Below are 22,742 nucleotides of genomic sequence, written 5' to 3'. Positions count from 1 at the left end.
GACCATTTTATTAATATTGACAAGTCAGGGATGCAGAAATTGAGACTTTGACTTGAGGAGCCATCAGCCCAAGAGTTGAAGGAGTTGCATAAGCACTTGATTTATGCCTATCTGGATGAGGTGGAGAAGCTGTCGGTGATCATTACAACTGATTTGACTCCTAAGGAGAGGGAGATGACTTTAGCCTCTCTTAGGAAGTACCCCGAGGGCTTTGCATACAATATTACAGAAATTCCTAGAATCAACCCCAGCTATTGTTTGTATAAGCTCCTGATGGAGTATAGTGATGTGCATCATATTATACATATTTATATGCCCAATTGTTTACATTTTTGTGCATAGTTATCTTGTTTTGTGCCAGAATCACCTGTGTTTTGGTTCCTTTCACGTTTCAGGTCATTATCAAGGGACATTATCAGTAATGGAGGGAAATACGTGCAATTATGGACCAGAATCCATCAAATTGAGCAAGGACTAGCATTCCAAGGTTGAGCACAGTAGGGCCTTGAACAACAAGACGCCGGAGCAGGTGCAAAATCTGATAGAGGAGATGGCCATGAACAACTACTAGTGGCAATCCTCTAGGAGTCGGCCAGTCAAGCAGGGAATGGTCAACCAGTTAGACTCCACAGTAGCCCTGGCAGCTCAAGTGGAGCTTCTGACCAAGAAATTAGACCAACTTCAGATGCCCAGTTCAAGCAGCCCAAATCAGCCGCGAGTTTTGCGGTGGCCTGCACCGCGATGCAAACTGTAATGCAGGAGGTATGTTTGCTAGCTCCTCTACTTCATTTATTGTTTCTACTGACCGTGAATAGGTTAATTACATGGGGAATACACCCAGGCAGCAGAACAACCTTTATAGCAGCACATACAATCCTGGGTGCAGAAATCACCCCAATTTTAGTTGGCGCATTAATCATGCCCAGGGTCCACCAGGCTTTTAGAGACTGCATTAGCAACCACCACAGCTGCAGCAGTAGGCTGGACCATCAGAGCTTCCTCCACCAGCCGAAAAGAAATCTAACTTGGAGGAGCTGATGATGAAGTTTCTCACGTCGACTGAGACGAGGTTCCAACAGACCGACATTGCTCTTGGAAATCAGCAAGCATCCATTTAGAACTTAGAAAGTCAGATTGGGTAGATTTCTAAGATGTTGTCTGAGAGGCAACAAGGAGCGCTCCCCAGCACCACTGAGTCTAACCCGAGAGAGCACGTGAATGCCATCACTTTGCATTCCGGTAAGTTAGTTTCAACTCCTTCTAAGCCTTTTTCTAACGATTCCACTATTGATGTGCAGGTTGAGGCGAGCAGTAAGGTTAAGGAACCTGAGAGGCAAAAGGTGAAACCATTCCCAGTCAAGGAGTATCAACCCAAGATTCCTTATCCTGCTAGACTGAAGCAAGTAGAAACATAAGAGCAGTTTAGTAAGCTTTTGAATATTTTTTAGACAATTCATCCTTCCCGAACGCAGCATACAATTCTTCGTTGTACTGCGCTCTCCAAGTGTGCTTGTTCTCCCCTTCTTCCTTACCGCGGCAAGTCTTTTTGAAATAACTCCGATCAGAAGAAAAAAGAAGGCGTTAAGAGACCAGACCCTCCTGGCCCCACCTTAGACACTCTAAGATCCTTTTTCAAACCTGCTCCCATTTCTTCGAAGTGTTTTTCTTGCGTATTCTTGATAAACCAGCATTTATATATAGATGTAGGAGGATCCGTTTGGGAAGTAAGAAGCCCCTTTGACATCTCTTCATCTGCAAAGAATTCTCGATGTGAAAACACAGAGACAAGGGGTTGATCTTTGAATAGGAAAAAGAGTGGATCTGCAGGGTCCCAAATGAATTGGCTTATTCGAAAAAAGCCTTGTTCTAACTGCATATTAACTTGCCTTTTGTCGATGTATTGAAGCAGATGCCGAAGTATACCAAGTTCTTGAAGGACATACTTAGTAGCAAAAGCAAGCTGGAGGAGGTAGCATATGTTAAGCTTAATGAAGAGTGCTCAGTAGTGTTTCAGAGCAAGTTACCAGAGAAACATCACGACCTAGGGAGTTTTACTATTCCTTGCACTTTGGGTAACTTGTGTGTTGATGATGCATTAGCTAATTTAGGTGCTAGCATAAATGTCATGGCCACGAGTATGTTCAATAAGCTAGGTTTAGGGGAGGCAAAACCCATTAGGTTGTGCGTTCAATTAGCTGATCATTCCGTTAAGCTTCTTAGGGGGATTGTAGAGAATGAGCAAGGTACCAGAGAAATGTCACGACCCAAGGAGTTTTACTATTCCTTGCACTTTGGGTAACTTGTGTGTTGATGATGCAATTAGTTGATTTAGGTGCTAGCATAAATGTCATGCCCACGAGTATGTTCAATAAGCTAAGTTTGGAGGAGGCAAAACCCACTAGGATGTGCATTCAATTAGCTAATCATTCTTTTAAGCTTCCTAGGGGGATTCTAGAGAATGTGCTAGTCAAGGTAGATAACTTCATATTTCCTATGGACTTTGTGGTTATGGATATGGATAATAAGCATGGTGTGCCTTTGATTTTAGGGAGACCTTTCCTTGCCACGGCTGGAGCTAAAAAAGACATATTTGAGGGAAAATTAGAGCTTAATGTAGGGGATGGTTGTGTTACTTTTAGTTTATTCCCATTTTATAGTTCCCCCGCCAACCATGTTCATGCCATTTGCGCTATTGATTGGATTGGTCTTGCATGTGATAAGCCACCATAGGATATACTAATTGATGATGCTCTGCATGCTTCTTTGCATGTTGATGTGTGTTATTCATTTGAAGAAAACAACTTGTACCAATTTGAAACTTCATGCTATGATACACCCGAGAAGGGTAGTTACAAGTTTGTTTATGACATGTCATCTAGACAGGATTTGGAGTGGATGACTAGGCATCCCAACTCGGTGGAGAGCACCTCCTTGGCCATCTATTGCACACATTAGACCGCGTCCTTGAAGTTATATGCCTCAGGCCCCAGCTTATAATGAGCCCACCTTCCCAATTTGCCCAAGGGGCAGGAATGCTGCTGCAGAGTCTAGCTAAGTGACTCGACCAAAAAGAAGCGCTTTTTGGGAGGCACCCTGAAATTTTAATTTTATGTTCTTATTAAAATTTTTATTTTATCAGTCATTTGCATGCTTGATGGTAGTTAGAACACTTACTTTGTAATTTAACGTAGTTGTATGAATCTAGGGTATGAATAACTTAAGTCGGATTTTTGGAAATCGGTGAAGACGGACTTCTCTGTTTGATATACTTCACTTAAATTACAGCCTAAATGTGTGCTTATATGTGTTAAATGTAGGTAGAGAGTTTGGCGACTCGAGATGACGAAGGAAAGCTCGGACTTTACTCGTCCACCATAGCTTCCGAGGCCACCACAGGCTGCAACACTAGGCCCTGCCGGTCACCATGCTCGTGGCCCAACCCGTGATGGAGGTGCACGTAAAGCACAAAGCAAAACCAGCCGTCCACCACGGCTTCCGAAGGCACCACGGGCAGCAACACCAGGTCGTGCTGACAAGCACGGCCATGCCCTCACCCATTACGGATTGGCACAAGAATATGGCTTCAGGGTTCAGCACGGCCTTGCCCTACCTCATGCTGACCCCTGTGACTATATATGCATGCCTTTTGAAAAATTTTCCTACCTATACCTGTCACGACAACTTTAAGTAAGTCTCTTCACCTTTTGCTTTTATTTGATTAAATTTGATTTTTCTTTTATGTATTTTTTATTATTTAGGATATTTTGATATGCTTTAGTGTTTGCTTTGTTACACTACTTAAATTTGACTTAGATTAGATTTAGTTAAAACTAGTTGCTATGCTTATGTGATTTTGAACAACGAAATAATAAGTGTGGGGTTTGGCAGCAATAAATTTTATTTATGGCTTTTTATTATGAACAATTGATAGCATAAATTTTCTTTATTTGGTGCACGATAAAATGGGCTGGGATGCAAATGTAAATTAATTTTTTGCAAGAGATTGAGGCTTTAGTCTTAAGTTTTAAGTCTTAAGTTTTCTGTTAGTCAAATTATAGCTGTTATGCTGAGTCAAATTATAGCTGTTATGCTGTTTAACTTTTGGTATAATTTATGTTGACTTAATTTCTTGTTCGAATACTAATGATTCATTGCATTAGGCAATATGAGGGACTGTGATCAATCACGTCGAAAGCAACCGCAACGTGCCGCTACCAACAAGCGCCCACGTGGTGAAGGAACATCTTCCTCCATTTCACCTCCGTCAGCCCAGCACTAGCACCTCTACCACAACAGTAACTACTCCGAGTATGAAGAGCACCGGCTGCAAATCCACCCGCACCTGGTCGTCATCCCTTATGGACATTTAAGAATGCAGATAATGAGAGCCGCTTCTAAGTCTTGAGATGGAAGCAAGTGATGGCTGGTTGTTGCATCGAATTTGTATCCCTAGAGAGAGTGGGATTGGCTTAGGATGTGCGTGCCCTGTTTGAAACTCTGCCATACGCACGATTCTTCGACATCATTGAGCCAACCTACTGCGAGCTCACAATTGAATTTCTCAGCACCTTCTTTTTGCAGCAACAGATCACAAACTGGCATCAGCCTAATGCAATCTACTTCAGACTTGTAGGAAGGGAGATCTCAATGTCAGTTCCACAATTCGACATGCATTTGGGATTATGGACTGAGCAAGAGACCTTGGGCGAGGAGTATCAGGGATGCATCTACGTCAACCCAATCTCGTACAACACCATGTGGGATTCATTAGTACTCAGGCTGGAATCATACTACCCCAGCAGGTCTAAGGCGTCTAGCCTTCCGGATCATCTCCGCTATCTCCATACTTTATTAGCTTACACGATTACAGGTAGGGGAGATAGTTTTCGAGCAGTCACATAGACCGATGTCTTTATCCTCTAGGCTATTCAACATCATAAGAAGCTTGACTTGGGATATCTGTTGGCTCATCAAGTCCGTTCATTCATAGTTGACACCTAGAAGAAGATGCACTGCTGTTTTGGCCCATATATGACTAGGTTAGCCAAGAGACTAGATGTATTGGATGACTGTCTGTCAGAGCTTTCATAGATTGGTGATATGACACCACTAGGGATCAGACAGATGATCAACATGCAGATGATCACGGCTGCTCGATACCCACATGGCATAGAGTACAAGCTCATCAGCGCAATAGTAAGGGAGGCTAGAGAGGCAGTAGCTAGAGAAGCCTAAGACCCGATGGCTGAGATTCCAGATGTTAGGATTCCTAACGCAGCCATAGTGTTTATGCCTACATCTGGAGCCTCCTCTTCTTATTCTGCAGGGACATCAAGTGCTCAGATTAGTGCTTTGGCTGACCGACTAGATCAAGTCTTCGATTTACAGCAGCAGTATTATACTGAGTTTTTGCAGCATAGAAAGGAGTTTGGGCAATTTCAAGAGGAGACTAGGGCACAGTTTCAAGGTTTAAACGATATGCTCCAACAGGTTATGCATGGGCTGGATAGGCAGGGCACCCAAATAGACCTAATGGCAACAGATTCAAAAGATGGCAGAGACCGAACCACAAAATCAGCGATTCATCGATGATATGGAGTTTGATCTAGCAGGTTGCTTCACGGACCTTGTACTACCATTACCGTCCCCTCCTTCAGCGCCTTCCCCTACTCCTCACCCTCCAGCAGATCCGGCCAGTGAGGATGCACCTTTGGCAGACTGTCAGCAGCGAAATAAAAATTTGTGCTATTTTTCTTTTCCTTTTCCTTTTTATTTTCCTTCTTTATTTTTATTTTACTTTATTCTCATTTCTGTTTGCATTTTTATTTTTATGTTATTTTCTTTCATTTTCCTTTCATGTTATGTTATTTTAGTGGAACACTTTGCTTTGCCGTCTTGATATGTACATTTAATATGATCTTCATTTTTTTTATGATGTGCTAGTGATGTGCTATACCAGTTTTTATTTTTCTAACACTATGGACAGTGTTATACTCAAGTGTGGGGTAGGTATCTGTGGCTATATCCCTTAATAGTTTAAGGCAATGATAATGGACTATTCTTAGGATGTTAGAACCTAACTTTTTCAGGACATTTAAGTTTATTTTATTCTTTCGTAATTAATGACTTAATTCACACACTAGTAATTGATTGTCCCTCTCTATCTTTTGTTGTGGAAAGCAATTTCACTGTATTCAATATGCCAATTTGGCCGGGTTAAACCGGTGTTACTTGAGTTCCTTGCAAATTTACAACCTTTGACTTTGAACTTTGATTATGCAAATCTCATATTCAATTTATGTGATGATTCAATTGATAAGTCTAGGAACCAATTGCAAATTTTAGCCACTTCAAACATGAGTTTTTGAACCAAAATTTGAGCATCCATTGCACATTATGCTCATGACTTTTCTTGTTTGAGTGTGCGGTGTACTTAATTTCGTTTCTAGAACTTGCTTTGTAATGCTTGTTGAGGTTACATGAATTTTTAAATACCATTAGATGATTTGGGCAACTTAGGATTTCACCACATCTAGTCAAAAGCCTACCTTTTGTTTCCATTAGTCAGCCAGTTTGAGCCTTAACCTTTTCTTCATGATTTACACCTAATCACTACACACACCATTCTATACATCTACCTTTCCTTTCACCTTGTATACTGAGTAATTATGTGTTATGCTTCTTCCTTTATGGAATCATAGTGCCTAACATTGTTCTAAATTCACTTAGTCTTTTTAGTCATTCTTTGATGCTCCCTTCAATTCAAATCGAATTAATCTAAGCACAAGGGTAGACAAAGAACATAAAAAATGGAAGGGTGTGAGCGATAATTCTATGTTCTCTAGCGCGAGTCTTGACAAGTTTGCAAATCTCTTTAAAGAACCCACAACTGGATTTCCCGTAAAGTAGAAAACTAAAATAATATACTCACTAGCCTCAATTATTCAGTTGCATGCAGTTTTTAGAGTGCGAAAGCTCTCATTCCATAAGAAGAAGAAACTATAAGGTAAATATGAATAAATATATAAAGAAAAATGAATAAACTAAAGTCAAATCAAGAACCCGAGAAGAGTTGACTGGTTAACAACTCATAGTCCAAAATTTTTATTAACCAGCTTAACGAAAACAACAAGAAATTCATGTAGGCATACCTAATAGCACTTCGACCTAAATTACTTCATTGGTGCATCCTAAACATAAAAAAGCTGGCATTTGATTAATCGAAAGCAACATGATTTTTCCCTAACAAGTGTAGATTTGCGTCTCGTCTTGGTTGATCATCAAGTCATGCCCCAATGCCACCGGTCAAGCTTGTCAATTGTGATCCTGTGATTCCTTACCCTAATACTTATGTCATTAAGAGTCCTCGTGCCTTGAGGAACAAGGAATGATAGAGACCCTAATGGTGCAAATCTTGAATCATATATTCATGGTAGATAGAGATTAGTAAGAGACGCATAAAAAATTGAATAAAATAAGAATATAGGTAGGATTTCGGATCCGATAAGGAAAGAAATCACAAGTTCTTTATTCTCATCCATATCACTAAGCATAAGGATCAGATAGAATTGATTTAAACACAACGATAGACAAAAAGCACTAAAGAAAGAAAGAATGTGAGTAATAAGTCTATGTTCCCTAGCGCAAGTCTTCACAAGTCTGCTAAGTTCTTTAAAGAACTCATAATTTGATTTCTCGCAAGGTAGAAAATTGAAATAATAGGCTCTCTAGCCTCAAGTATTCAGTTGCATGCAGTTTTATAGTGCGAAAGCCCTAAATCTATATGAAAAAGAAATTAGAAGCTAAATATGAATAAATAAATAAAGAAAGATGAATAAACTAAAGTCAAATCAAGAACTTAATAGGAGTTGACTAGTCAACAACTTTGGTAGTTCCAAATTTTATTAGCTAGCTTAACAAAAACTATGGGAAATTCGCGTGGGTATACATAATAACACTCAGACACAAATTACTTCATTATATGTGTCCCAGACATTAAAATGCTCACATTCCTGCTTCGATTAATCCAAGTGTAATACAAGTTAGAATTCGAGCGCTTTGATGTTTGAAATATATATAATGAAGTAAATTGGGCCTGACTGTTTTTAGGTAGGCTCATAAAATTTGGGACTATGAGAGTTATTGCTCAATCAACTCCTCTTTCTTTCTTGATTTGACTTTAGTTTATTCATTCTTCTTTATTTATTTATTCATATTTAGCTTCTAGTTTATTCTTTTTATGGAATGAGGGCTTTCACACTATAAAAATCGTAAGTAACCGAATAGTTGAGGCTAGAGAGCCTATTATTTTAGTTTTCTAACTTGCGGGAAGTCAAGTGATAAGTTCTTTAAAGAACTTCGCAGACTTATTAAGACTCGCGCTAGTGAACATAGACTTATCGCTCACACCTCTCCATTCTTTTGTGTTCTTTGTCTATCTTTCTGCTTAAATTAATTCGATTTGATCCTTACGCTTAGTCGCATGGAAGAGAATAAAGAATCTATGATTTGTTTCCTTATTGGATCTAAAATCCTACTTATGTTTTCATTTTGTTCATCTCTTTTGTGCGTCTCTTTCTAATATTTGTCTAGTATGATGGTTTGGTTTTATTTGGTGAGCATGTACATGAGTGTTGAGTGAAAGCACATGGAAGCAATAATCATAAGAACCGATCTAATGCTTGCACAAATGTGAAGAAAGATAATTAGTTGACCGAGTATTAATATCATTTTCCTAATGATCATAAACAAATCTTTTATAGAAAAGATGGAGCGACGAGAATTGAGGCGCGCACAAATATTCTGATTCAGGATTTGCACCATTAGGATCTCCATCATTTCTTGTTACACTAGGCCCGATGACTCTTGATGATACAAGGATTGGCGTAAGGAATAATCAGAACATAATTGACAAGCTTGACCAGTGTCATTATGGCTTAGCTTGATGATCAAGTAGGACAAGACGTAAATCCATACTCATACACTCCACAAGAAGATGATCAATCTACTTGAATATTTCTTAAGCATGCATTCTACACAAGAAACACAAAGACAAAAGAAAAATAGGTTTTAGGTTTAATAACCAATTATCATTCAATTTCAACTTAATTCTATACATCAAAATTCATACTAGCCTTATATAGCCCTTAAAAATCCTAAATCTTAACTAATAAGGATTTACATCCCATCTATAATAAAGATAGCCTTCCCAACTAAAAGAGATAACTAAAACAAAGTCCTAATTAGGTTAAAATACATGTGTGGCCATCCAAGATAAGCCATAAAACCCTAATTTACGTAAGTCATGTAGATAGGCCTCAAAACATAAGCCAAGTTTGGCCTAGAGTCTTCATATGCTCCAATTTAGCTTCTTTGGTCTTCTTAAGCCCAATTAGATTCATTCAAGCCCAATAAATTGAATTAGATTAATGAACCTTAAACTTAAATCTATTATGTTTCCTTAGCCCAAATGTCTTGGACAAGCTAATGACTTAGAATTTGAATCGAACTAGCACTCCTAGTTGAATTAGGATTCTTAGTTGAATTAAGATTCCTTTCATTGCTTAAACTCCTAATATTATCAGGACTCCTTGCTGAATTAGGATTCCTAATTGATTCAGGACTCCTTATTGGATTAAGATTCCATGAGCTAGTAGGATTTGCATCATCAAGACTCCTTATTAGAATAAGAATTGTTGTGCTAGTTTGGTTCATATCATAAATCCACTCGCGTAAGAGAGAAATCATGTTTCATCCTTCTTTATTTATTTATTTATACTTAGCTTCTTGATTATTCTTCATATGGAATTAGGGCTTTCGCACTATAAAAATTGCATGCAACCGAATACTTGAGGTTGGTGAGCATATTATTTTAGTTTTCTACCTTGCAAGAAATCAAGTTATGGGTTCTTGCAAGAACTTTACGGACATATGAGGACTCAAACTAGCAAACCTAGACTTATTGCTCATGTCCTTCCTTTCTTTTGTGTTCTCTATCTACCCTTGTATTTAGATCAATTCTATTTGATCCTTGCGCTTAGCCATATAAAAGAGAATTAGGCTTTATTAAACTTAGCTCTCCATGTGGATTTGGTGATTTGGTCCAAATATTTTGAATAAGCCCATTTAAGGCCTCCTTCATTCTTTTAGCTCTAGCTCTTATAATTGGGCCTCCCTTGACATTTGGGCTTAGAACATGATCTCCTTGACTTAGTTGGCTACTTGGTTCCTTGGGCTTTGGGTTTGCATTAGTTCCTCTAGGCACGATGACTTCTGATGACATATAAGGATTGGCGTAGGAAATCATAGGAGCTTAATTGACAAGCTTGATCGATGGCATTAGGGCTCAACTTGATGATCAAGTAGGAAGAGAAGTAAATCCACGTATGTAAGGGAGATATCATGTTGCTTTTGATTAATCCAAGCATGAATGAGTGTGTTTTATGCTTTCGAGGCATATAACGAAGTATGTTGGGCTGAAGTGTTATTAGGTATGTCCACAAAAAAATTCCCCTTATTTTCATTGATAATATTGACCAGTGGCTTTGGAGCATGACTTGATGATCAAGCACCACAAGATGCAAATCAACATGTGTAAGGGAGAAACCATATTGCTTTGGATTAATACAAGTCAAAATGTAGACATTTTGATGTTTGGGATGCATATAATGAATAATTTAGATCGGAGTGTGATTAGGTATTCCCACACGAATTTTCCTTTATTTTTGTTGAGCTGCCTCATAAAATTTGAGAATACGAGAGTTGTTGGCCATTCAACTCTTTCTAGCTCTTGATTTGACCTTAGTTTATTCATCTTTCTTTATTTATTTATTCATATTTAGCTTCTCGTTTCTTCTTCTTATGGAATGAGGACTTCCGCACTATGTAAACCGCATGCAACCAAATATTTCAGGCTAGTGAGCATATTATTTTGGTTTTCTACCTTGTAGAGGATTAAGTTATAGGTTCTTTCATGAACTTTACGAACTTCCTTCCTTAACCTAGAGTTATTGCTCATGTCCTTCCTTCCATTTATGTTCTTTTGTTCATTTCTTTCTAATCTATGTTTTGTATGATTGTTTGATTTTATTTGGCGAGTATAAACAAGAGTGTTGAGTTAAAGCATGGGGAAGCGACAATCATAGGCACCGATCCAATGCTTAGACAAATGCAAAGAAAGAAAATTAGTTGATCGGGTATTGATATCATTCTTCGAATGATTGCAGATAAGTCTTTTGGAGGAGAGAGGGAACAACGTGAATTCAGGCAGGCCCAAATACTATGATTCAAGATTTGCACCATTGGGATCTCCATCATTTAATGTTTCTCTAGGAACGAGGACTCCCTGATGACCCAAGGATTGGAGTAAGGGAACATCAGAACGCAATTGACAATCTTGACCAGTGACATTGGGGCTTAGCTTGATGATCAAGTAAGACGAGACATAAATCCATTCGCGTAAGGAAGAAATCATGTTGTCTTTTACTAATCCAAGCGTAATACAAGCGACAATGTAAGAGTTTTGATGTTTGGGATGCATATAATGAATTAATTTGGGTCGGAGTGTTGTAGGTTGGCCAATGCAAATTTTGAATTATTTTTGTTAAGCTAGCTCATAGAATTTGGGATACAAGAGTTGTTGGCCTGTCCACTACTATCTGGTTTTTTATTTGACTTCAGTTTATTCATCTTTCTATATTTATATATTCATATTTAACTTCATGTTTCTTCTTCTAATGGAATAAGGGATTACACACTATGCAATCTGCATGCAACCAAATAATTTAGGCTAGTAAGCCTATTGTTTTAGTTTTCTACATTCTGGGAATTAAAGCTGTGGGTTCTTTCAAGAACTTTTTAGACTTATCAAGACTCACGCTAGTGAACTTTGGTTTGAGGGTCTGGTTTTATTTGGATAACATAAACATGAGTGTTGAGGTGAAAGCACCGATCCAATGCTTAGACAAATGCAAAGAAAGAAAATTAGTTGATCGAGTATTGATATCATTTTCAGAATGATCATGGAAAAATCTTTTGGAGGAGAGAGGAAATGGTGAGAATTGAGCCATGCCCAAATATTCCAATTCAAAATTTGCACCATTAGGATCTCTGTCATTCCTTATTCCTTATTCTTTCCTTATCAGATTTCAAATCGCACCTATGTAATTATTTTGTTCTTCTCTTTTTGCCTCTCTTTCTAATCTCTATCTGGTATGATAATTTGGTTTTGTATGGGGAATACAAACACAAATGTTGAGTGAAAGTGCATGGAACCAGTAATAACAGGCACTGATCCAATGCTTAGACAAAAGCGAAGAAAGAAAATTAGCTGATCGAGTACAGGCACCATTGAGGTCCCCATCATTCCTTATTCGTCTAGGCACGAGGACTTCTGATGAAACAAAGATTGGCATAAGGAATCATGGGAATGCAATTCACAAGCTTGATTGATGGCATTGGAGCGTGACTTGATGATCAAGCAGGACGTGACACAAATCCAAGGCTGGCTTATAAAATTTAGAACTACGAATGTTGTTGACTAGTCAAACTCCTCTCCGGTTCTTGATTTGACTTTAGTTTATTCATCTTTCTTTATTTATTTACTCATATTAGCTTGTAGTTTCTTCTTTTTATGGAATGAAGGTTTTCACATTATGAAAATGCATGCAACTGAATATTTGAGGCCAGTGAGCATATTATTTCCGTCTTCTACATTTCAAAAATTCAAGTTATGGGTTCTTTCAAGAACTTTGCAGACTTATAAAGACTTGCACTAGCGAACCTCGACTTATTTCCCATGTCCTTTCTTTTGTGTTCTTTATCTACCATTGTCTTTAAATCATTTCGATTTGATCCTTACATTTGCCATATGGAAGAGAATAAAGAACTGGTGATTTCTTTCCTTATCAAATCTGAAATCCTAGCTATATTCTCATTTTGTTCGTTTCTTTTGTGTGTCTCTTTTGAGATATAAATCCACATGGACAAGGGAATAATCATGTCTTGTGTTCATCCTTTGTCTTGTGTCATTGTCCATCCTTTGTCTTGTGTTCTTTGTCTACCCTTGTGTTTAAATCAATTTCATTTGATCCTTACGATTAGCCATATGGAAGAGAACAAAGAACTTGTGATTTCTTTCCTTATTGGATATGGAATCTTACCGATATTCTCAATTTTTTGTTTATTTTATGTCTCTCTTTATAATCTATGTCTAGTATGATAGTTTGGTTTTATTTGGGCGCATAAATACAAGTATTGTTTTTTATTAATCCAAGCGCAATACAAGCCGGAATTCAAGTGCTTTGATGTTTGAAATGCATATAATGAAGTAATTTTGGTCAAAGTGTTTTTAGGCAGGCCCACCCGAATTTACCCTTATTTTTATTAAGCTGGCTCATAAAATTGAAGACTACGAGAGTTGTTGCCCAGTCAACTCCTCTCTTATTCATGATTTGAATTTAGTTTATTAATCATTATTTATTTATTTATTCATTCATGTTTAGCTTCTAGTCTCTTCTTCTTATGGAATGAGGACTTTCGCACTATAAAACCGCACGCAACCGAATACTTGAGGCTAATGAGCATATTATTTTAGTTTTCTACATTGTAGGAAATCAAGTTATGGGTTCTTTCAAGAAATTTGTGGACTCATCAACACTCACGCTAGCGAGCATAGAATTATCCCTCACGTCCTTGCTTTCTCTTGTGTTCTTTGTCTACGCTTGTGTTTAAATCAATTTGATATGAACCAAACTAGCACAATGAATTCTACTTTAACAAGGAGTCTTGATGATGCAAATCCTACTAGCTCAAAGATAAGGAGTCCTCACTCAACTAGGAACTCTAAACCTCCAAGGAGTCTTGATGATATTAGGAGTTCAAGCAACGAAAGGAATCCTAATTCAACTAGGAGTCCTAGTTCGACTCAAATTGTAAGTCAATAAGCTTATCAAAGACATTTGGGCTAAGGACACATCAAGACTTGGAGAATTAGATTTAAGTTCAAGACTCATTAATCTAATTCAGTTTGTTGGGCTAGAATAAATTTAGTTGAGCTTAAAAAGACCAAAGAAGCTGAATTGGAGCATATGAAGACTTTGGGCCTAACTTGGCTTATGTTATGAGGCCCATCTATATGAGTTATGTAAATTAAGGTTTTATGGCTTATTTTGGGCTGCCGCACATGTATTTTAACCTAACTAGGACTTTGTTTAATTGAAATCTTTTAGTTAGTAAGGTTATCTTTATCTTAGATGAGATATAAATCCTTATTAATTAAGATATATGATTTTCTAAGGCCTATAGAAGGCTAATAGGGATTTTGATGTAAAAGTTAAGTTGAAGTTCAATGATAATTGGTATTTTTACCTTAAAGCTTGTTTGCTTTGTCTTTGTGTTCTTGTTTGAATGCAAGTCTTACTTATCAAGGAGTTGATCTACTCTTGTGGTGTACTTGGGATTGGGGTTTAAGGAACTTAGTTTTCCTTAGGTTCTAATTCTTGATCATCTTTCTAAGTAATATGTTCTCTAACCTTTCTTAGGGGTTGAACCGAATTGGTTGTTGGGATTTTCATGTCAATGTGTTGGGTCAGCAATTCAAAAAGGGTTCTGAAGCTTATTTATGGAGGTTCCATATCATTTAGTATCAGAGCTTTGGCTCTAGATTAGGTTTTATCCTTTATATTTTCATTAGTCAATTCTGATTCCTTATGTTTCTTTGTTCTTTCTTTTAATTCAGTTCTTACTATTGTTCTTTGTTTGTCTTTTATTTTGTATCTATTTTCTGTCAAATCATATTTGTTTAAAAAAAATTCATTTTGGTGACTTAATTCTGTCCTTTTTTGTTTATTCGTTTATTAAGATACTAATTCTTCATTACATCTTGTTCTTATATGTTTTCTTGTGTTTAGACTTAATCTTGTTCATTAAGTCTAGTGTTATCTTCTTCTTGTCGTGTCATTTAATTCTTATTTATTTTGAGTGTTAAACACGCGATTTGTGTGTGAGAGATGTATTATCAAAAGGAGGATTGCTATGAGCAACGAAGGGACAATTTGTTTCACACAAGATGTCATGTACAAGGTAAGACATGCCATGTCATTATTGATAGTGGTAATTGTATAATGTTGCTAGCACTTTAATGGTAGAACAATTGGGATTAAATCTCATTCCACATTCAAAACCTTATAAGTTATTATGGTTAAATAACTATGGTGAGATAAAAGTGAATAAACTGGTTATTGTGGCTTTCACTATTGGGATGTATTCAAACAAAGTGTTACGTGATATAGTGCCAATGCATACTAGCCATATCTTGCTTGGTAGGCCATGGCAATATGGTAGAAGGGTTGTCCATGATCAGTTCCCTAATAGGTACTCTTTTGTAAAAGATGGGAGAAAAGTCACACTTACACCACTTTCAATAAAAGAAGTGTACGAAGACCAATGCAAAATGGAAAGAATGAGAGTAGAGGCTGAAAAGAAAGAGATGGAAAATAAAAAGAGTGCATTAGAGAGTGAAAATAAAAAGAGTATTTTGGAGAGTGAAAACAAAAAGATTGATAACGTAAAGAAGTTACAATGCTCTACTGAAGTTGATGAGCATAGTTTTACACATATTTGCTTGCATATTATTGCGTATGTTCTTAGCAATTATTGTGCTTTTATTCCCAGATCATCCGTGTTTTGTGTTCTTTTGCATTTCAGGAACATCTATAGGACCATCATCGGTGTTTAAGCAATTATAGATCAATACGTGTGGAAACGGACGAGAATTCATCAAGATCGGACAAGAGCCCGCAATGCATACATTGAGCACGGCCTAGACTCTGGCCGTGCTCAACCATTGGCTTTGATTCTTGAAATTGGCACTTTGGGCACAGTTTCCGTAGCCACCACGGCCTTGAGCACGGCCCGTGGTGGATAACACGGGGAGCAACACGGCCCGTGGTGGCCAACACGGGGAGAAACACGGCCGTGGTGAAACCCTACTTGGTGAGATCCACAGTTTCAGCACGGCCTTGAACACAGCCGTGCTGAGTTAAATATATAAGAAAAATGAATTTTTCTTAGAAAGAGGGAGGAGGAAAAAGAGTGACATAGAGCCCTGGCGGCTGGTTCGGTTTCTGCATAGTATTGAGTGTGAGAGAGAGTTGCGGGGAGTAAGAATCCCGGAATCACAAGGTTCCGAGTGCAAAACCGTAGTGGAAGCAATTCAAGAGGCAGTTTGGGAGATTAATCAAAGTGTAGATCCAGATTTGGAGCTGTTCAACCAATTCGAGAGAAAAGGGTGTACATGTTTTATTATCATTATTCTTTCATTGCAATTGATTTCCTAGATTGTTTTAAACATGAACATGTTTAGCTAGACTGATTTAATCCATTGGGATTTCTTTACTATATTGGCTTGATATTATATTGTTCGATTGTTTTAGTTGGTTTTATATTCTTCTTGGTTTCAGTATTAATAAGATTATGCATTATTTATGAGACGTTGTGAATTGTGATGTTTAGATTGCTTTATGAGATTGAGAAATCCGTTTGGCAATTGGAATTTTGAATAACAAGAACTGGTTAATAATCGCTTAGAGATACGGATAATTAACTAGCCGGATTAAGAATTAACAAAGCTTAATAGAGGCGGATTAAAGCTTAATGCTAATTTAAGAATCAATCGTTAGGAAGAGATTCCAACTTTAGGTTATTAGGTTTAGGAATTCGGTTATCTCGAGAGAGAAACCGAATTCGGTTAAGAATTCATCCACGGGTAGCATAATTAGACTCACCGATCCTTTATCTTTTGTTTGATTGCCAACTAGTTTAGATTCTCTTTGGGTTTGTCTTCTTGTCTTGATTATTTCACTTATCAATTACTCCTGCATCACCCTCGGAACTTAGCTTGTAGTTAATAGTTAGTTTAGAAATTATTCATTATCCATTTTAGGTTAATATAACAAAGAACAAAGGAGTAACTCTGGGCTTTCACTTTCCCGAGGAATACGACCTTGATACTCGCCATTAGTGCTAGACTGCATCGATAGGTACACTGCCTTAGATTGTAGCTAACACGAGTAGCACACATCAACTTTTTGGCGCCGTTGCCGGGGAATTGTTTGAAAACTAGAGTGAAATTTGCTATTTGTTAATTTAGCCATTTTTTTTCTTTCTTATTATTTTATGATTTTTATTTTTATTTGTTTATTTATTTTATTTTATTTGTACATATTTATTTAGCTTAAGTTTATGATTCAGATAGTGAATGATAAAGAGGTTCAATGCTAAACTCAAAATCTTTTTATGACGCATTGGAAAATGAGAATAGGAATCAAGAGAGTGCTAAAAATTGGGATGTCCGTGCATCTTTAGATGCTCGAGTGGAATCGTTTATGGGCTACCGATCAACTCTCTTCTCCTATCCTTTCATCTCAAGTCTTTTGTGAATTTTGTTGTGGTTTACATGTGTGTAATGATTGTCCATTGTATAGTGATGTTGCTCATTGTTCTTATAATCGTGAATGTGAATTATACGGAAGTTGGCCAAATGACTCATATGGAAGCACCTACAATCAAGAGTGGAGCACTCATTCACCCTTTGGATGGAGCTTAGATGGCCAAGAACCACTAGTAATTCAAAGAACTACATCAAAGAAATTTAATGTTGCACCTTCAACTCAAGATGAAGAGTTAGTGTCAGAGGAGCTGATGATGAGGTTCATCACAAGTCTTGAGGAAAGATTCCAACAAACAGAGAGGATACTTGAAGATCAACAAGCCTCGATTAACAACATAGGGCATCAAGTAGGCTTAATCTTCAAGATACTAGCTGAAGAGCAATCGAGAACTCTATCAAACGCTACTGAATCCGAGGAACATTTGAGCGCCGTCACTTTGCGTTCAGGTGAGAATTTTTCTGGTTTATCTACTATGTTTGATAATGATACTTCTATGCAGGACGATTTCTTGAACATGGAGATGGAACCAGAAAAGGAAGAGGCGAACATAATTCCTCTGAAAGACTATCAACAGGAATGTATAGTTGATGATGCTGAGTTGCAGTTAGAGGAATTGTTGGTAGATTTTCCACAAGTCCCTTCGATGATGGAAGATGAGCACGAGTTATCCAATGAAGAAGTCTTGGAGGAGCTCGAGTTTCTTCTAGCAAGTGAACCAAGCCAGGGACTGAAGAAAACCATCAACACTCCTCAAGAAATGGCCCAACCGTCGATCCTTCCAATTGTTGAAACTCTAGCTTTCAAATTAGAAGAGCCCCTAGAGCATCATGACTACGTGCAAATATATGAGGAGCGAGTTTTGCCCATCATACTGGCAGCTTGCTTGACTGTCGGGAAGAGGAAGTTGACGAGTATCCCTCTAAGCGGATATTTGAAGCCATTTGCTTGGAAGAAGGATGGATGGTCGCCAATCCCCAACGTTTGCTTTTCACCATGAGTCCAGCTAAGAAGACTCATCACATCAAAAAGAAGCGCTTTTGGGAGGCACCCCAAACTTTATCTTTAATCTTTAATATTTTAACCTTTTGTTTTGAAACATTTTATTAGTTTTAGTTTTCATATTTTCAGTTTCGATTTTATTTCTTTATTTTATTATTTTCAGATTCTACCGAGGAGGCATTGAATTTCCACAACATCATCCTCGTTGGATGATCAGGGCAGTCTCCTAGATCTTTTTATTTTTCTGCATTTATTTACTTTATTTTTCATACATGTCATGCACTTGGATTGTATTGCCTTTGTTCTCTTAGTTGAGCATTCCATGCAGGGTATCCATAACATTTTACACTGAGGACAGTGTGTTCTTCAAGTGTGGGGTGCTTATGGATAAACCTTAATCTCTCATATGGATTTTTAATATATCTGAAATTGCTATGGCTAGGTGTTGTGTATTTTTAGAGGATGTTAGGACACTGTGTTTTTATGCACTTGAGTATGCTATTTTTGAGCTGATTGATGACTTGATTTATAGAATTGTAGTTACTTTTCTTTGTTGTTCATTGTCCTTAGAAAATAATTTATGGTGTTTTACACATCAACCCTGCCGGGTTAAACCGGTGTTATTTAATTATTTTTTCGAATTGTCGAATTTTAACTTAGAACGTTGATAATATCATATGCATGTGTTTCTTAAGTAATGATTCAATTAATGATGTTGCGAACCAACTGCACCTAATACCACACCTAAAAGTGAGATTTTGAGCCAGTTGAGCATTCATTGTACTTATGCTCTTTATATATTTCTTGTTTGAGTGTGCATTGTACTTAACTTTGCTTCTAGAACTTGCTTTGTAATGCGTGTTGAAGTTACATGAATATTGTGAATACCATGAGATGATTTGAGCGATTTAGGATTCACCACATTTGACCAAAAGCCTATCATCTTATGTTTCCATTAGTTAGCCAGTTTTTGAGCCTTAACCTTTTCTTCATAATCTACACCTATACACTTCAATTATACCATTCTTTACATTTATCTTTCCTTTACCCTTATGCTGGAATTTCTTTCTGTGATTTATTCAACTTTATGTGGGATTAAAATGCTAGTTGCTATGTTGGCAAATTCACTAAATATTTTTGATATTTTAAATGCTCCCTTTGATCCAATTTGTATTTGTTATTCTTTATGTTTATTCGATTTGTATGCAGCGGTCGCTAATAAGCTGCTAGTTCATTATTATAAAAAAAAAACAAACAAAAACAACAACAAAAAAAGAGAAAAAAAGAAGAAGAAGAAAAAAAAAGAATATATAATAAACAAATCTCTTTAATTATTTATCTTTTTATTGGATTTAGAGCATTTGCGAGCATTATTCTATGAAGTAGGGATTTTAGTGAATGATTCTTTTTGTGATCTTAGGCATTTAATCCTTTGAGCATATACTATTGTTTATCGCACGAATTCTAGCACTTTCATACTTCTATCCAAATCTCCGTACCTTTACATTAGCCCCATTTCAACCTTGGTAAAGACCCTTTAATTTTGGTATTTACTTATTCACAGTAGCGAAGATATGATTTATGAGCAAGCTTATGGTGAGCGGGTCTTGTGCATTTGCTTTGAGGGATTTGTTATTCACCTAATATACACTTTGAGCGACTTGAGTGATCCCTGTGAGGCATTGGTTCATGATGTTTGTGTTGAGTTGTCATTTAAGTTACTCATGCATTAATATTATTTTCATTCTTTGTTAATGATTTGTAATTTGATTTATGATTGAGTATCCTTTGAGATGTGTTGAATACTCTCTGTTGTGGACTAGGAGCATAAACTGAAAGGAATTGCTAACTGTAGTTTTATGAGGTGAGTTGTTAATTGCTTGAGGACAAGCAATAGCTTAAGTGTGGGGTTATTTGATGAGCATAGTTTTACACATATTTGCTTGCATATTATTGCGTATGTTCTTAGCAATTATTGTGCTTTTATTCCTAGATCATCCGTGTTTTGTGTTCTTTTGCATTTTAGGAACATTTATAGGACCATCATCGGTGTTTAAGCAATTATAGATCAATACGTGTGGAAACGGACGAGAATTCATCAAGATCGGACAAGAGCCCGCAATGCATACATTGAGCACGGCCTGGACTCTGGCCGTGCTCAACCATTGGCTTTGATTCTTGAAATTGGCACTTTGGGCACGGTTTCCGTAGCCACCACGGCCTTGAGCACGGCCCGTGGTGGATAACACGGGGAGCAACACGGCCCGTGGTGGCCAACACGGGGAGAAACACGGCCGTGGTGAAACCCTACTTGGTGAGATCCACAGTTTCAACACGGCCTGGACTTCGGCCGTGCTGACTAGCACGGCCTTGAACACGGCCGTGCTGAGTTAAATATATAAGAAAAATGAATTTTTCTTAGAAAGAGGGAGGAGGAAAAAGAGTGACATAGAGCCCTGGCGGCTGGTTCGGTTTTTGCATAGTATTGAGTGCGAGAGAGAGTTGCGGGGAGTAAGAATCCCGGAATCACAAGGTTCCGAGTGCAAAACCGTAGTGGAAGCAATTCAAGAGGCAGTTTGGGAGATTAATCAAAGTGTAGATCCAGATTTGGAGCTGTTCATCCAATTCGAGAGAAAAGGGTGTACATGTTTTATTATCATTATTCTCTCATTGTAATTGATTTCCTAGATTGTTTTAAACATGAACATGTTTAGCTAGACTGATTTAATCCATTGGGATTTCTTTACTGTATTGGCTTGATATTATATTGTTGGATTATTTGAGTTGGTTTTGTATTCTTCTTGTTTTCAGTATTAATAAGATTATGCATTATTCATGAGACGTTGTGAATTGTGATGTTTAGATTGCTTTATGAGATTGAGAAATCCGTTTGGCAATTGGAATTTTGAATAACAAGAACTGGTTAATAATCGCTTAGAGATAAGGATAATTAACTAACCGGATTAAGAATTAACAAAGCTTAATAGAGGGGGATTAAAGCTTAATGCTAATTTAAGAATCAATCGTTAGGAAGAGATTCCAACTTTAGGTTATTAGGTTTAGGAATTCAGTTATCTCGAGAGAGAAACCGAATTCGGTTAAGAATTCGTCCATGGGTGGCATAATTAGACTCACCGATCCTTTATCTTTTGTTTGATTGCCAACTAGTTTAGATTCCCTTTGGGTTTGTCTTCTTGTCTTGATTATTTCACTTATCAATTACTCCTGCATCTCCCTCAGAACTTAGCTTGTAGTTAGTAGTTAGTTTAGAAATTATTCATTATCCATTTTAGGTTAATATAACAAAGAACAAAGGAGTAACTCTGGGCTTTCACTTTCCCGAGGAATATGACCTTGATACTCTCCATTAGTGCTAGACTGCATCGATAGGTACACTGCCTTAGATTGTAGCTAACACGAGTAGCACACATCAAGTGAAAACAAAAAGATTGATAACATAAAGAAGTTACAATGCTCGATTGAAGTCAATGAAGATACTTAAGGCATGATGAATGAAGATGGTGCTTGCAAGCTTTGAGAAATCCAAGATGAAGAGATCATTGTTGAAGATGAAGTAAGAAAGTTGAGCTGGTAAAGAATGAAGATGTTTTGCTTGATGCCATTAAGCCAATTGAACATGTTGAGTTTATTGCCATTGAAAGTATTATTTGTTCTAAAGTTCCTCTAACAACCTTTGTGAAAGATCTGTAGGTTGAAAATGAGTTAGTATTGTTCTTGGAGACTATATGTTTGCTCTTTCACAACATTTGGGTAAGATTCGAGGACGAGTCTTTTCAAAGAAAGGGGGAATGATACGAACCAAACTAGTACAACGAATCCTACTCTAACAAGGAGTTTTGATGATGCAACTCCTACTAGCTCAAGGAATTCTAATCGAATAAGGAATCCTGACTCAACTAGAAATCCTAATCCTGCAAGGATTCCTGATGATATTAGGAGTTCAAGCAACAAAAGGAATCTTAATTCAACTAGGAGTCCTAGTTCGATTCAAATTGCAAGTCAATGAGCTAATCCAAGAAATTTAGGCTAAGGACACATTAAGGCTTCAGAATTGGATTTAAGTTCAAGGCTCATTAATCTAATTTAGTTTATTTGGCTTGAATGAATTTAATTAGGCTTAAAAAGGCCAAAGAAGTTGAATTGGAGCATATGAAGACTTTGGGCCTAACTTGGCTTATGTTGTGAGGCCCATCTATATGACTCATATAAATTAGAGTTTTATGGCTTATTTTGGGTGGCTACACATGTATGTTAACCTAACTAGGATTTTGT

The 22,742-nt window shown here is 37.3% G+C and overlaps 1 protein-coding gene across 1 annotated transcript; it reads left to right on the top strand.

Moving 5' to 3' along the window:
• The first annotated feature begins 1,218 nt into the window (after positions 1 to 1,218).
• Positions 1,219 to 2,730, top strand: LOC125369538. Its single transcript, XM_048372308.1, has 4 exons — positions 1,219 to 1,239; positions 1,299 to 1,403; positions 1,910 to 2,243; positions 2,333 to 2,730. The coding sequence occupies exons 1-4, from the start codon at positions 1,219 to 1,221 to the stop codon at positions 2,728 to 2,730; spliced, it is 858 nt and encodes a 285-aa protein (XP_048228265.1).
• Positions 2,731 to 22,742: the final 20,012 nt, after the last annotated feature.

This window comes from Ricinus communis, chromosome 3 (genome assembly GCF_019578655.1).
Source record: "Ricinus communis isolate WT05 ecotype wild-type chromosome 3, ASM1957865v1, whole genome shotgun sequence".
Taxonomy (NCBI): domain Eukaryota; kingdom Viridiplantae; phylum Streptophyta; class Magnoliopsida; order Malpighiales; family Euphorbiaceae; genus Ricinus; species Ricinus communis.
The sequence above is the reverse complement of the archived record's forward strand: the minus strand, read 5'-3'. Positions and strand labels throughout refer to the sequence as shown.